Genomic DNA, 15,700 nt, shown 5'->3' on the forward strand with positions numbered 1-15,700 from the left:
TGTGACTCCTGAGAGATGAGAAACAAATAATGTAAGCCCTAGGTTTGTCCCTAGTGTACTGCCGGGAGAAAGTTTCCACGCCCTGGCACAGGGAGGGGAAACCGAGGCAGAGCTCACCAGTCTCTCAGAGTTGAGGAGACAGAGCTGGAGTCCAGGGGAGCAAGGTGGCTAAAGTTTACAGAACAGAGTACGAACAGGAGAGAGCTGCTCCGAGATCTGCAGAAGACAACTTTCAGTATTAAGTTTTGTCCACTGTGTGAGGAAGTACTGGAAGCCAGAGGAAGAACCACACAAAAGGATTAGAGTAGCAGTGCCCCCAGATTCACACAGAGCCAGGAGTAATGCCAGCCGGGGGCACTGCATACATACTTCACAGGGCAGCACTGACTACTAAGTCCTGTCTGAACCTTAGTATTAATGAAAAGTTAACCCTAGACTACTCGCAGCTTTGATCCCACCTAACAAAGCTTAAACACAAAACCTAAAAAAAGATCAAATTATTTCCAAGTATTTTTTTTTTTTTAAGTTTTATTTTTTTGTAGTAATCTGTATATCCAACATGGGGCTTGAACTCACGATCCTGAGATGAGGAGTCACATGCTCTCCTGGCTGAGTCAGCCAGGCGCCCCAAATGATTTTCAAGTATTTTAACCACACCCCAGAACAAAGTTCAAGAATATGTTAAGGATTACAAAAGTATTTTACCCAACAAGGTGAAATTCACAATGTCTGGCATTTGATCAAGAAAGCAGGAAAAATGCAAGTCATAAAGAGGAGAAGAAAATCAACTATATGACATTCTGGAGAAGGCAAAACTATAGAGGCAGTAAAAACATCAGTGGTTGCCAGGAGCTAGCAGGGGAAAGGGGTGAATAAATGGAACACAGAGACTTTTCGGGCAATACTGTAGTGGTGGACATATATCATTACACACTTGTCCAAACCCATAGAAGGCACAACACCAAAAGTGAGCCCTAATATAAACTGTGGACTTTGGGAGATAATGATGTGTCAGTGTAATGTGTCTTCAATTATAGCAAATATAGCCTTCTGATGGGGAATGTGGATAACGGGGGAGGCTGTGCATGCGTGGAAGCATAGGAGGTATGCAGTATTTCTGTACCTTCCTCTCAGTTTTGCTACGAACCTGAAACTGCTCTAAAAAATTGTCTTTAAAAAAAGCAATCCATTGAAACAGACCCAGAAATAGCACAGATGATAGAATGAGTAAACAAGAACATTAAAAGTTATTATAATTGTATTCCATGTGTTCAAGAAGCTAGAGGCAAGACTGGACATGTTCGATAGAGATGGGAAAGTTATCAAATCAGTAAAACATCTAAAGATTAAAACTCCAGTGTCTGAGTTGAGCACAGTGGATAGGATTAACGGCATAATGGATATTGCAGAAGAAACAATTGGTGAACTTGAGTATACAGCACAGCAATTATCCCAAATCAAACACAGAAAGAAAGACTGGAAAGAAATGAATAGAGCACCAGTGACTATGGAACAACTTCAGGTGGCAAAATACTCCTGTAATTGGAGTCCTGGACAAAGTAGGGGTAGGGATCATACAAAAAAAGTATTTGAAGAAATGTAATACAGAGAGTTCCAATTCTAGTAATGGCAGGGTAACCTGTATTGGACAGCCTTTCTGCTAAACAATTATAAGCTCTAAACAAAATTTGAAAAGTTTGTTTAGAGAGCAAGCAGAAGTTTCTGATGGCTGACTTCTCAAAAAAAAAAAAAAAAAACCACAAACAATAAAATGGCAACTTTGAAGTGCTAGAAGAAAGGTAATATGGTACATATTGTTACTACAGAACATTCCCAATGAGGCCTAGGGCAGCATCCCATAATATGTGGGATAAATAAAGACTGATTAGCCTTAACTTCACTTCAGGTCAGGTTTTGCTGTCAGTGCCAAAAGTTTAAAAAAATACATTTTTTTGTTTCAGTGTTTCTGGGATTTCAGAATTATAGGAAAAGGGGTGTGGATCCATCTTCCTTGTCAGGAGAAAAATTGGCAATATGTATTTTTAAATTTCCTACACCCTTTGAAGCAGGGACTTATATGTGCAATGGAAATAACACATCAAGAGTGTGTGTAGCAAGTATTATATGCAAGATGTTTATGACAGCATTTTTTAATAAAAAAAGATTTGAAAACAATCCAAATGCCCCAGTAAACTTCCGATAGTTGGTGAAAATAGTCACAGTATATTTATGCAATAAAGGGACTGCTTAATAGAAAAATCATGTTATGGAAGAATACGGATGTGAAATAAACATTTTCAACAGGTAACATGGAAAGATCACAAAAACGGTGTGATTCCAAATGTTAGTAGTAGTTATGGCTGTGCAATCAGATTGTGATTTTTATTTCCTTTGTTTTGCCTTTTAGTATTTTCTAAATTTCTGTTTGTGAACATACGTTCCTTTTGTAATCAGAACAATCAAGGTGATAAGGAAGGTATTCTTACTGCTATTAAACTTCAGATCAAATTGCTTCTCTAAGTCAGAAATCATTAACAAAGATCACAAAAGTTTAGCATTATTAAGGCCATAGCTTAATAGATCATCCATATCCCCAGATCTAGTGTGTGCACACCTGCATTTAAAGTGTCTCTTTCAAGCTGCATTGCCTGAGGCATTTCCAGAAGGAATCTTGTTAAATGAAAAATAAGACTTTTCATGAGTGTTGCTGAACCAGTTCTGTTGCCACTTCAAACACTCTCTAACTTAATCTCCAGAGAACAGCTCTCTCAGGTAAATCGTCCAGCATCACATCTAGTTCTTGGCTTGTTTTTAAAAATCTGCAGATTCTTTCATGAGGTCATTTTTTAAGCTTAAGTATCTACTTTGCTTTGAAAATCTATTTTCTCCCTTTTCAAAAAGAGCATACCAGGAGTTAAAATTGGATCATGTTTAGCAAGCTACATCATACATCTGGAGTGAATTCCAGAGTATTAATGTCATGGTATGTTAAAGCAAAGACTGTCAAGTCTAATTTTTGCAGACCTGCTAAAACTGAAAGGACAATCTGAAGAGCCAGCAGTTTTGACCCCTGAGCTGAGGTATGTTTTCTAAAGTTATTCTGAAAGTCAGAGGGGAAAGGCAAAAACAAACAAACAAACAAACAAAAAACCAGAACAACTACAACATGGTCTTTTTTGAATAGCTTGATGCCACAGTGATAGGAAATGTCTTCATCATCTGTACTGGAGGCTCTTAGAATTAGACTGTCAGATCGAAGGGGCTGGAGAACTTGAATCCAGTTGCTTGCCTAATTCTTACACCTCTGCTACATCACCCCAGACTGATCTGTCTACTGTCTGTTGAACTGCTTGCAGTAAGGATTGTATTTTTCCTTGTAAACTAACAAGTTGCTATTCCAATTTCAGATACTAATCCCTGTGTACTTCATATTTGCTAGAATTCATTGCTGACACCATGTGGACTTGGAGTTTTCTTTATGAGACAATTAGATAAGATTCAATTTCTTTAATAAATATAGGGTTATTCCTATTTCCTGTTTCATCTTGGGTCCATCTTTGTAAGTTGCTTTTCAAGGAATGTGTCCTTTTAATTTGTCACATGTGGGGTGCCTGGGTGGCTCAGTCTGTTAAGTGTCCGACTCTTGATTTCTCCTCAGGTCATGATCTCAGGGTCTTGAGATCAGGACACCCCAGATCCACTGTGTGTGGAGCCTACTTAAGATTCTCTCTCTTCCTCCTCCTCTGCCCCTCTCCCCCTAAAAAAATTGTCAAATTTATTGGCATAAAATTGTTCATAATAGCCTCTTTTAAATGTGTAAGTATTGCAGTATGTAGTAATATCTTTCATTGCTGATATTATTGGTTTATATTCTCTTGATCAATCTAAATAAATTTATCAGTCATTGATATTTTCAAAGAACCAACTTTTGGCTTTGTTAATTTTCTCTAGTGTGTGTTTGATTTCTGTTGATTGATTTCTGCTCCTTCCTTCCTTCCTTCTACTTAGTTTGATTTTACTTTGATTTTCTTTTTCTAGCTTGTTAAATTGGAAGCATAGGTCCTTCATTTTAAACCTTTCTTATTCTCCAGTGTAGTATAAAAAGCTGTAAATTTATTCCTCTAAGCACTGTTTTAGCTGCATGCTACAAATCTCTTTAAATGCTTTATTAAGGTATAACTGATATTAAATAAATTTACATGGACAAAAGTATACAAATAAGACATGTATATATCCTTGAATCCATCACTATAATCAAGGTACTGACCCTCTCACTGCTAAAAACTTAGTTTCTCCCATCTGTTCCCCGGGAACAACCAATTGGCTTTCTGTTAGAATAATTTGCATTTTCTAGAATTTTAGATAAATGGAACCATCAACTAAATTCTTCTTTCACTTAGCATAATTATTTAAGATTCATCCATGTTGTTATAAGAGTTCATTTCTTCTTACTGCTGAGTAGTATTGCAATTTAATGCATATACCATGATTTGTTTATGATATCACCTGTTGATGATAGGTGTTTCTGGCTGTCCAGTATCTGGCTGTTACAGATGAAGCTGTTCTGAAGATTTGTGTACATGTCTTTGTATGGACATATACTTTCATTTCTCTTGGGTAAAATACCTTTGGAATGGAATGGTTGACGAATATGGCAAATATGTGCTTATCATCTTAAGAAGCTACCAAACTGCTTTCCAAAGTGGTCATACCATTTTAGTCTCCTACCAGCATTGTATGAGGGTTCCAGTTCCTCCACATCCTTGGTGTAGACTTTTTAGTTTCAGCCACTCTCGTAGGTGTGTAATGGTATCTCATTGTGTTTTTAATTTGCATTTTGTGAATGACTAATGATGCTGAGCATCTTTTCTTGTGCTTATTGGCTATCCATACACCTTTACAGAAATGTCCAAGTCCTTTGCTCATGTTTTTGATCAGGTTGTTTGTGTTTTTTTTGTTGGTGGTTGAATTTTAAGAGATCTCTGTATATTCTGGGGGTGCCTGGGTGGCTCAGTCGTTAAGCATCTGCCTTCGGCTCAGGTCATGATCCCAGGGTCCTGGGATCGAGTCCCACATCGGGCTCCCTGCTCTGCGGGAAGCCTGCTTCTCCCTCTCCCACTCCCCCTGCTTGTGTTCCTGCTCTTGCTATGTCTCTCTCTGTCAAAAAAATAAATAAAATCTTTAAAAAAAAAAAAAAAAGAGATCTCTGTATATTCTGGATATTAATTCCTTATTTTGGATATTTATCCCATATCATTTGCAAATATTTTCTTCCATTTGATGAGTTGCCTTTTTATTATATTTATGTATTTGGTATACAAAAGTTTTTAATTTTGATGTGTCCAGTTTGTCTATTTTTTTGTTAATTATTGCTTGTGCGTTTGGTGTCATCTTTAAGAAATCATTGCTAAATCCAAAGTCATGAAACTTTTCCCTGTGTTTCCTTCTAAAGAAGAGTTTTATCGTTTTAGTTTTTGCATTTAGGTTTTTGATCCACATTGAATTAGTTTTCATATATGGTGTGAGGTAAAAGTCTAACTTCATTCTTTTGCATATGGATATCTAGTTTTCTAGCACCATTTGTTGAAAAGACTGTTCTTTCTCCCATTGAATGGTCTTGGTACCCTTGTCAAAAATCATTTGACCTTGTATGTGAAGATTTATTTCTGACCTCTCTATTCCATTGGTCTACATATCTGTCTTTATCCCAGTAGCACAATTTTGATTACTGTAGCTTTGTAGTAAGTTTAGAAATTAGGTTTGTGAGACCTCCAACTTTTGTCGTTTTCAAGATTGTTTTGGCTATTTAGGGTCCCATGAGGTTCCCTATGAATTTTAGAATGGATTTTTCTGTATCTTCTACAATGCCACTGGGATTTTGATAGGGATTGCCTTGAATTTATAGATTGCTTTGGATAGTGTGAACATCGTAACAATTAAGTCTTACAATCCAGGATACAAGATGTTTTCTTTTTATCTTTGCCTCCTTGGCTCAGTTTATTCCTAAGTATTTTATTCATTTTGATGCTATGGTAAATGGAATTATTTTCTTAATTTCTTTTTCAGATTGTTCATTGTTAGTGTACAGAAACACTGATTTTTTGTGTGCTGATTTTGTAGCCTGCTACTTTATTTAATTTGTTTATTCTAACTGTTACTTTTGTGGACTCTGTAGAGTTTTCTACATAAAACCTGTCATCTGAAAGTATAGTTTTACTTTTCCCCTTTCCAATTTGAATGGCCTTTATTTCTTTTTCTTGCCCAATTGCCCTGGCTAAAATTTCTAATACTATGTTCAGTAGAAGTGGTGAAAGCAAGCATTCTTGTTTCTAATTTCAGAGGAAGAGCTTTCAGTTTTCATCACTGAGTGTGATGTTAGCTGTGGGTTTTTTTATACACGGCCTTTATCGTGTTGAGGTAGTTTCCTTCTAATCCTAGTATTGAGTGTTTTTATCATAAAAAGGCAAAGAATTTTTCTGCATTGACTGAGATGATCATATAGTTTCTTTTTCCTTAATTCTCTTAATGTGGGTATCACACTTACTGATTTGTATTTGTTGAAGCATCTTTGCATCCCAGGGATAAATCCCACTTGATAATGGTGTGTGATCCTTTTAATATGCTGTTGAATTCAGTTCGCTAGTATTTTGTTGAGGATTTTCCATCTTTGTTCATCAGGGATATTGGCCTGTAATTTTCTTTTCTTGTAGTGTCCTTGTCTGGCTTTGATATCAGGGTAATGCTGACCTCCTACAATGAGGTTGAAGTGTTCCCTTCTCTTCAGTTTTTTGGGAGAGTTTGAGAAGGATTGGTGTTGATTCTTTGAATGTTTGGTAGAATTCACCAATGAAGTTATCTGGACCTGCACTTTTCTTTGTTGGGAGGTTTTTGATTACTGAATCAATCTTCTTACTAGTTGTTGGCTATTCAGATTTTCTCTTTCTTCATGATTCGTTCTTGGTAGGTTGTGTGTTTCTAGGATCTAATTTCCTTTTGATTTCTTCTTTGACCCGTGGGTTATTTGAAAATGTAACTTAGTTCCTAAGTATTTGGGAATTTTTTTTCGAGATCTTTCTTTTTACTGAGTCTAAGTTACTTCTAGTGTTATCAGAGAACCTTCTTTAGTATGACTTGGATCCGTTTAAATTTACTGAGGATTATTTTATTGATGGGAAATAGTCTGTGTGGTGGTCCATGTGTACCTGAAAAGAAAGTGTATTCTGCTTTTGCTGGGTGGAGTGTTCTATAAATGTCCAACCGATCTAGTTAGTTAATTGTGTGCTGTAAGTCTTCTAAATCCTTTCTAAATATCTGCCTACTTCTTCAATATATTGAGAGAGAATGGCATGGAAATCTCTGACTATAAAATCTTTTTCTCCTTTCAATTCTATCAATTTTTATTTTATGTATTTTTAAGCTATTAGATGCATTGATATCTAGGATTATTATGTCCTCCCGATGAATTGACCACTTTATTATTATGAAATGGTCTTCTTTATCCCTGGTATTAGTCCTTGCTCTGAAATCTAGTGCTAGCAGGGTATATCTTTGCAAACCTTTTGCTTGTAACATATTTGTGCCTTTACATTTAAAATATGGGTTTTGCATGTAACATGTAGTTGAGTCTTGCTCTTTTTTTCTGATCTGACAATCTCTTTCAAACCTCAGATATTTCAGGATACCCCTATACCATCAGTCTTCTCTTCCTTGAGCTAAACATCCTTTTATTATGGTTTGGCTGATACTTTTTCTAAATCTTTGGCTATTTTATCAAATTCTTTTGTGCATGTCTTGCTTAAAAGGCTATTATGTCACAAAGGATACTTTGAGTTGGCCTCTGTAAGAACTGCTGACCATTGCATATTGCATCAGTTGATTAACGTTGTCAACAAAGATCTGTATCTATTTGGTTCCTCACCATTTGGTTAAAACCAGTCTCGGCCATCTGTTCTACTTTACTTACCCTAATCATATTTTTATCTTGGCTAACTACTGACTTTTGATCTCCAGAAAAGTTTCAAAGGGACTTAACAAAAAAAAAAAAAAAAATCTATCGTTGTTGTTCTGAAAATGTCTGTTTTAGCTCAGTTATACCAATTCTAGTTGAGTTATTTTGAGTGTGGGTCAAATAAAACTAGATTATAACTAAAAGGATATTAAAGTGTTTGCCTTTTTTTTTAGGTAAAAATGTCTCCTTCTTGTCATCCATCCAAAGGAGATTCTACTGTTAAGGTGAGTTTTTTTAAATTTATTATGCTTTTATTTTAATTCCAGTATAGTTGACATACAGTTATATTAGTTTCAGGTGTACCATATAGTGATTCAACACTTCCATACATCATCCAGTGCTCATCATGACCAGTGCGCTCCTTAATCCCATCGCCTATTTTACCCATCCCCCCACCCTCCTCCCCTCTGGTAACCATCAGTTCTTTCTCTATAGTTCAGAGTCTGTTTCTTTCTTTTTTTTTTCCCTCTGCTCATTTCTAGAAGATAGTGAGTTTTAAAGGCACAAATCCATCTTCCTCCTTCTGTGTGTTTATTATCCTCTCTTGAACAATTTTCTCAAAATGACAATGATTTTTAATCATCTCAATGCTGTCAAAGGTTCTTTCTGATTGGATACCTTAATGACATATCACCAGAATTCCTTAGCTCTTCCAGGAAGCCAAATGGGGGGTTGGGCCTAGCATCAGTCTCCTGGCAACTAAGAACTTTCATTGTTCTAGAATTCCCATTCTCTTTACCAGGCAGGTATCCTGATCAGTGAGTGGTAGCAGATAAAAGATACTCTGAGGAGGACAGTCTAAGGTATTCTTTCCGTACTAATATGCTTCCCCTCCAGATAGCTCTGCCAAAGAAAACTGGCCCGAGATATTAGCATTTCATACTGCATAAGCTAGTGCTCCATAAATCCTTGTGGGATGGAACTCTGACCTGTGCCACTCCAATCCCTGACTGGAAACTTTGTAACACAGAAAGGGCGTGAGTCTTTCAATTGAGTGATTCTCAGCTGGTGTCACGAGAACCAGGCCTAAAATCCTCTTCTGTATACAGCTGCAACAGTGCAGTTGAAATGTGGTAAACAAGCCGACATTTTTTACTGTTTTCTTTTACCACTTTTATTTTGCTGACAATAAGTGTCCCTGGATGTAGGTTTTCTTTCCTTGCCCTTTTTATAATTTCAGCCAGCATCCATGTCAGTGAAGAATTGTAGAACAAAAATAACAACTTGCTGGCTCTGTTACCTAACAGCAGGTTCTAGCTTCAAAGCTGTGTGCCAAAACTGGGTCCCTTTTCTCTGCCTGTAGAATCCCCTGAGACGTTTTTAAAAGAAAAAAAGAATGAAAACAAAATATGTTATCCAAAAAGCCCTATTCCGTGCTGCCCAGGACACTCTCTTCCATTTTTGTGGGGACCGCAAGGGCAGGCAGACTGAGATGACGATTGCTGCCGCCTGGAGGCACCACGCTGTGACCTTAGCAGCGGGGAGGCCTTGAGTCACCTGGTCTCGCTCCGTAAACAGACGAGGAAGTTGGAATCCAGAGGGCCGTTTTTTTGCCTAAGCTTTCAAGTGTTAGCTATAGGACCAGCTTCTAAAGTAGAGGTTAAAAACGTGCTTTCGATTCAACCAAACATGGGTTCAAAGATTGACTCTCACTTATTTTTATTTGTCTGAATAACTTTCTTTCTTTCTTTTTTTTTTTTTTTTAAGAGATGGGGGATGCAGAGGAAGAAGGAGAGAGAGAATCTTTAGCAGGCTCCACACCCATCATGGAGCCCAATGCAGGGCTTGATCTCACAACCCTGAGGTCTTTTTTTTTTTTTTTTTTTAATTCATTTGAGACACAGAGATACAGAGAGAGAGCATGAGCAGGGAGAGAGGCAGAGGGAGAGGGAGAAGCAGGCTCCCTGCTGAGCCAGGAGCCCAATGTGGGGCTCAATCCCAGGACCTTGGGATCATGACCTGAGCTGAAGGCAGATGCTTAACCGACTGAGCCACCCAGGTGCCCCAACCCTGAGGTCTTGACCTACGCCAAAATCAAGGGTCAGACACTTAACTGACTGAGCTACCCAGGCGCCCCTAGTAGAATAATTCTCTTAGTCAGCCTTTCTGCTTCCTCTGCTGTAAATGATGGTGCTACCTCTCAGAAGTATCCTGAAGACTAAATGAGGTACTATTTAAGGGCCTAACACTGTGTTTGACACACAGTAAGTCCTTGGTAAATTATTGACACATAGTAGGGACTCAGGTATTACTGAAACTGGTGTTAAAACACAAATCCCCCAATCCTAGTTAGATGTCCTGTCACTTTATTATTGCTACTTTGTATTGTCCATGCAGCAGGTATTTCTGTATGTAGATACGGAGCTAAGCAAGGGACTACAGAGTTGAAAAACACAGTCTTTGTTCTCAAGGACCTCAGCACTTATTGGGGAAGGTAGCCATGTAAACTGACAATGACCGTACAGTGTGACACATGCCATGGAAGGTGCACAGGGAGCAGAGAGGAGAGGCTGTGTGGGATGACTAAGCAGATTTAATACAACTCATATGTTCCTATGGTAAAAAGCCCAATGAAGAAGTTTGAGAAAAGCTTTGTTACTACATTATAAATAAAGCAAATCCTGCCATACTTAAAGATGTTTAAATACTCATTTAGAAACAGCTTCATGTAACCTATTTGTTAAACTTGGTAATGGCCTAGCTGTCTGTCATTTTAGGTGTCATAAGTAGGATTCTCTTACTCTTGTAATCAGCATCAGACAAACAGAAACTTCCAAAGCCAATGACTGGACACAGGTGGCCCCAGGTGGCATTCCTAAGTGATCAGGTACAGACTTACTCACTGTCCATGCAAGAATTGGGGCTATTTCTAAAATATTTTATCCAGATATATCTTGGATACATTTTATTTTAGCAATGAGAGCCCATCTCTCATATTTACCATTCTGATTAATAGACATTAATTTCACCAGTGGAAAAATTTCTGGGTTTTTTGAGCTAATGAGCAAAATCTTAGGTTTTGGTCAATAATGAACAGTCAAAGAACTTTGAGTAGCTACTTTTGGGAATTCATATTAGCTAGCAGTCTCTGAAATATGGATTCTTGGTTAGGACCACTGACTGTCCCTAAGTTGAAGCTTAAACTAAATAGCACATACTTAATATCACACTGTTATGATGTCTAGAATAACTTTAAAATATGTATTGAAACAGGTGCCTCTCCCAGACTGAGTGGTCAGGGAAGGCTTCTCAAAGAAGATAAAGCTTGATCTAGCGTTGAAGCACAAGGGAAAGGGTATTCCAGGTAGACATGGGTGAGTACAGGACACCTCAGAAATGGAGATGGTTCTGTATGTCTTAAATATGGGAGCATGCAGAGGCTTGGTGAAATGAATGGGAATTCATATCACAAAAGAGCACTATTTTGTGAAGTTTGCTTTTTATCTCGAGGATAAGGGTTTCTGTCAAAGGTGAGATTAAAGGCAGAAAGATCGATCAGAAGAATAGACAGTGTCCAGGCAAGAAAAAGGTCCTGAGACTATGCTGTATTAACGGAATGAGGAGATGAGGTAGATTCGAGTCTTATTTTTTCTCCCCCAAAACTCTTTCTGACACCTTAAGTGTGAGCCAGGTGTCCTTCCCGTTTGGGGCTCTCTCTTAGAGCACCCTGAACTAGTCCCCACCTACCGACATGTTTATCGGGCTCTGCTGACCTTGCCTCATTACTTCTGTGTCTGCCCCATCGGAGACCGCCTGCCTCAGGAAGGCACAGCCAGCGCGTCCAACTTGTTTGCTCTCGTATCCCTAAGCGTAGAACCAAGTAGGCAGTCGGTAGTTGTCGAGTGAAGGAGAGATACGTGAAAGAGATTCCACAGGATTCATAGCTGTTTACAGGAAGTGAGGGGGGAGAAAGAAGTTTCTGGGCCTGAATAAAGAGAGAACAAATGAAACCTCACTGCTGTCTCCAGGCTTATAATCCCAGCATGGTCAGTCCCTTGCTGTTTGAGCTGTGTCAGCAGTACTCTGAGTGAGACCAGTGTGAAACTCAGCACCTAACTGGTACTTCCCTAGTTGTATACGTGGTTTTGTGTGTATGTTTGTGTGTTTGTGCGTACATATATATGGACATCTACACGTATATTCTAGGTATCATCCTGGAGCTACATTGTCAAAGTCGCATTGACAGATGGAGGCCCCAGCAGTGTCTGTTGAACAACTGACTGCCAAAATGACATGTAGGAAACACGAAGGAGCAGTAGTGTTCTTGATTTGAGCCAGAGATTCTCTGTTGACCAATAACCGAAGAAGGTGCTTGGTGACTGTGTTGTCAGTATTGGCTCTGGCAAGAGCTGGACGGAAGTACTGAGAACAGAAGCCATTTTCTGTAGGGTTCTGCTTAACTTCCTGGGATAGATGTCCCCTGTGGCAGTTGCTCTTCCACTCTGCTGCCACCTGTCAGAATCTAGCAAATTTTATGAGCATGTGTACACAACTCTTTTCGCAACACAAGCATTTTGCCTTTTAGATAGTCTTTTAGAAAGCTCTGGATTAGAAATACTTGTATATTAAGAAAAAAAAAAGAAGAAGAAGAAGGTAGCAGGAGGGGAGGAATGAAGCGGGGGAAATCGGAGGGGTGGACGAACCATGAGAGACGATGGACTCTGAAAAACAACCTGAGGGTTCTAGAGGGGAGGGGGGTGGGAGGATGGGTTGGCCTGGTGGTGGGTATTGAGGAGGGCACGTTCTGCATGGAGCACTGGGTGTTGTGCACGAACAATGAATCATGGAACACTTCATCTAGAACTAGTGATGTAATGTATGGGGATTAACATAAGAATAAAAAAAAAAAAAGAAATACTTGTATATTATATATATGTGGCATATAAAATTTGTGTGTAATATTTATCTTATGTATATAAAATTTCTTCTTAAGTGGCTCTGATAACTTCAGTAAAGTTAGAAGATACACATGCTTCTCTAGGGCTTGTTCAGTGTTTGATTATGCATGGCCGGAAATTTAAAAATCAGGAAGGATTTTCCTAAGATAAATTCCTTGTTAATTTTCCTAAGATAAATTCCTAAGTTAATTCCTTGCAATTAACTCACTAGAATAGATTAAAATTGGAGGTGTTGATAATGTTTGAGGTGACAAATGATTTTAGAGAGTTAGTTGAAGGCAGCATCAAAAACCACTCAGCTTTGATGCATCTTTTCTCGACTACTAAAGAAACACCGACGAGGAATTTGCCAGGTTGGGATTATTACATGCATGGTAACCAGAGAAAGCAATTTTGTCTTACATCTCAATCACAAAAGCATAGTTATACTCCCTGAGCTGTCCCCTGTTTTAGATGAGCTTTCTCTGCTGGTGTGTTTGCAGAAGCCTGAGGAGTCAGGAGCTCTGGTTAAAGAGTATCCTCAGGCTGGTAAAACCCACTGGAAGAGTCCACAGTTGAAGGTCTTCCAGAGTGACTTCTTCAGCTAGGGACAAGGTACTGGGAGAGGTAGAGTGGAAAGGCTTTCTCATAAGTCTGGGGTAAAGTCAGTGAATATTCCACATGCTTCAAGGTGCCAGGTCTGGGAAGGACCAAGGTCAGTGAAATACAGTTCTTGCTGTCAACACATTTCCAAGTGAATAGTGACTGAACTGTTGGATTTAATAGCCAAACCTCCCAGAGATTGATTAGCAGTTCCTTAAGTATTCAAGTGTATTACAAGAATTTGGAGCAGTTTTTTGTTTGTTTTGTCCAAGTGTTCTGGTGAGGTAAAATTTTTAGAGTCCGTTCCCAGTCTTGCCACTCATGTCAGGAATGTAGACGACTGCACTCACTCATGATTTTTATTGAATCATTGGTGGGGAGAGGAGGGAACTGGGGGGCAGTATTTTTAAGGGGAAAAGCCTCACAGAGCCACAGTTTCCATAACAACCGAAAAAGCTGGCTGCAGTGTCTCTGCTGACTGGCCCTCATGAACAAAAAGTGATAGCCCTTGATGGATGTATGCTGCCTCTTTCCCTATTTTCTTAGTAGGACTTAGATCCAAATGTGACTTCCATGCCTCTGTTGATTTAAACAAACAAACAAAAAGAAACCAAGGACAGGATTTAGTCTTTGTTTTTGCATAGACAGGGTGGAAGATCCCCACAGGCCAGGTGCCTTTTTATGGTGACGTGAAGTAGCTGATCTTTCAGACAGCTGAAAGATCTGGAAGGAAACATAGGCATTCTTTGCAGTTCAGAGGACAGAACTGGTGCTGGTAGATAGAGATGTCAGCTCAGGTAGGAGAATTTTCCGATAGTGGAACAGGTTGCCTTGTGAGATAGCACGTTATCTGTTACCGGAGGTGTTTGATCCTCGCAGGATGGCTGCCACTCAGAGCTGTTGCAGAGCTTTTCCTGCAGTGGGGGAGAGGTGGGCTGGTTAATTGTTAGATCCCTTGCTATGTTAGGATTTTATGAGTCTGCAGTTGTATTAAACTCAAATGACATGTTCATTGATGTACTGAATGATTTCATCTAGCCTGAACGAGTAGAGTCTATTTAAAAAAAAAAAAAACAACAACTTGGACTTAGGGAAGGAGAGACTTCATTCAAAAGAATAATTACAGAAAGAGGAGGGGGCTTTTGCTATGAGAATGTTCCAACCATAAGATCCACAAGGGTGTCAAAAAATCAGGCAGGGGCACCTGGCTGGCTCAGTAAGTAGAGCATGTGACTCTTGATCTTGAGGTTGTGAGCTTGAGCCCTATCCCACACTGGGCGTAGAGGTTGCTTTAAAAAAAAAAAAAAAATGAAGCAGAAAGGAATTTTTTTTTTACTGGGGCCAGTAAACTGGTAGGAAGAACCAGATGTGGGGGAGTAGGTGATAGATAGTTGATTAGAATTGTCTTTCATGTGGCCAGCTGATTCTCGGAAGGGATCATTAAGGATTGTAAGCTGGCTCAGGTTGAGGGTGGATCAAGGGCTTGGGGGAGGGAGAGAAGCTTAACTAAAAAGTTTGGTCATCAGTTAACAAGCATTTGTTCCATTGAATCAGGACAAACAGTTCTGCTCATCTTTTAAGAGGCCAAGAGTGGATATTTGATGGGCCTGTGTCTGGCTTTGTCATAGATGAACCTGGTGGCTTGGTGGATTTTGTCTCAGACTTATGGGGAAGGGTGGTCTTTGCAGCAAGCTGTTTCCCACAATAGGGTATGGGGATTTCCTTAACTACAGCTGTTCTTCAGGAACTCAGGGCTCAGGTGAAATATAACATACTCATGGGTCTGACTGAGCTGCCATGTTCTTTCCTTACTCCTCTCCATGAGTATGATCTGAAGTCCATGGCCAGGGCCTATCTGAAACCTGCTTACTAGTCCTGTAGAGGAAGAGAGTGTTAGCTGGAAACAGTTACAGCGGAGGATAGTGGTGACCACTTGTTTGTGGTATTCACTCTTACTGATGATTGGGCGTATCTTCTGGCCTAAAAAGTAGGACTAGCTGAGGGTTTCAAAGAATCTCAGAGTTCTTACCCAATGTACAAATCTACTCACCAATTTCTTTTGTATTAATTGAATATTTTTTAATGTAGCATTTGGATTTCTTTAATGATATTTTAAATTAATGGACTTTTTTTTTGAGAGAGCGCAAGCCAAGGGGCAGAGGGGGAGAGACAGAATCTTTTTTTTTAAAGATTTTATTTATTTATTTGACAG

At 39.0% G+C, this 15,700-nt stretch overlaps 1 protein-coding gene across 5 annotated transcripts in view; it reads left to right on the top strand.

The window, feature by feature from the left end:
• The window catches only part of VPS8 (VPS8 subunit of CORVET complex), a 244,539-nt gene that overhangs the window by 201,854 nt on the left and 26,985 nt on the right, over positions 1–15,700 (top strand). For all 5 annotated transcript variants that reach the window (XM_081830850.1, XM_081830876.1, XM_081830874.1 and 2 more), the window contains one exon: positions 8,182–8,232. In XM_081830850.1, the coding sequence (XP_081686976.1) occupies positions 8,182–8,232 (51 nt within the window). The remainder of the gene's footprint in view (positions 1–8,181; positions 8,233–15,700) is intronic.

The sequence above is a fragment of the Leptonychotes weddellii genome, chromosome 1 (genome assembly GCF_054177405.1).
Source record: "Leptonychotes weddellii isolate Sample4059 chromosome 1, ASM5417740v2, whole genome shotgun sequence".
NCBI lineage: Eukaryota > Metazoa > Chordata > Mammalia > Carnivora > Phocidae > Leptonychotes > Leptonychotes weddellii.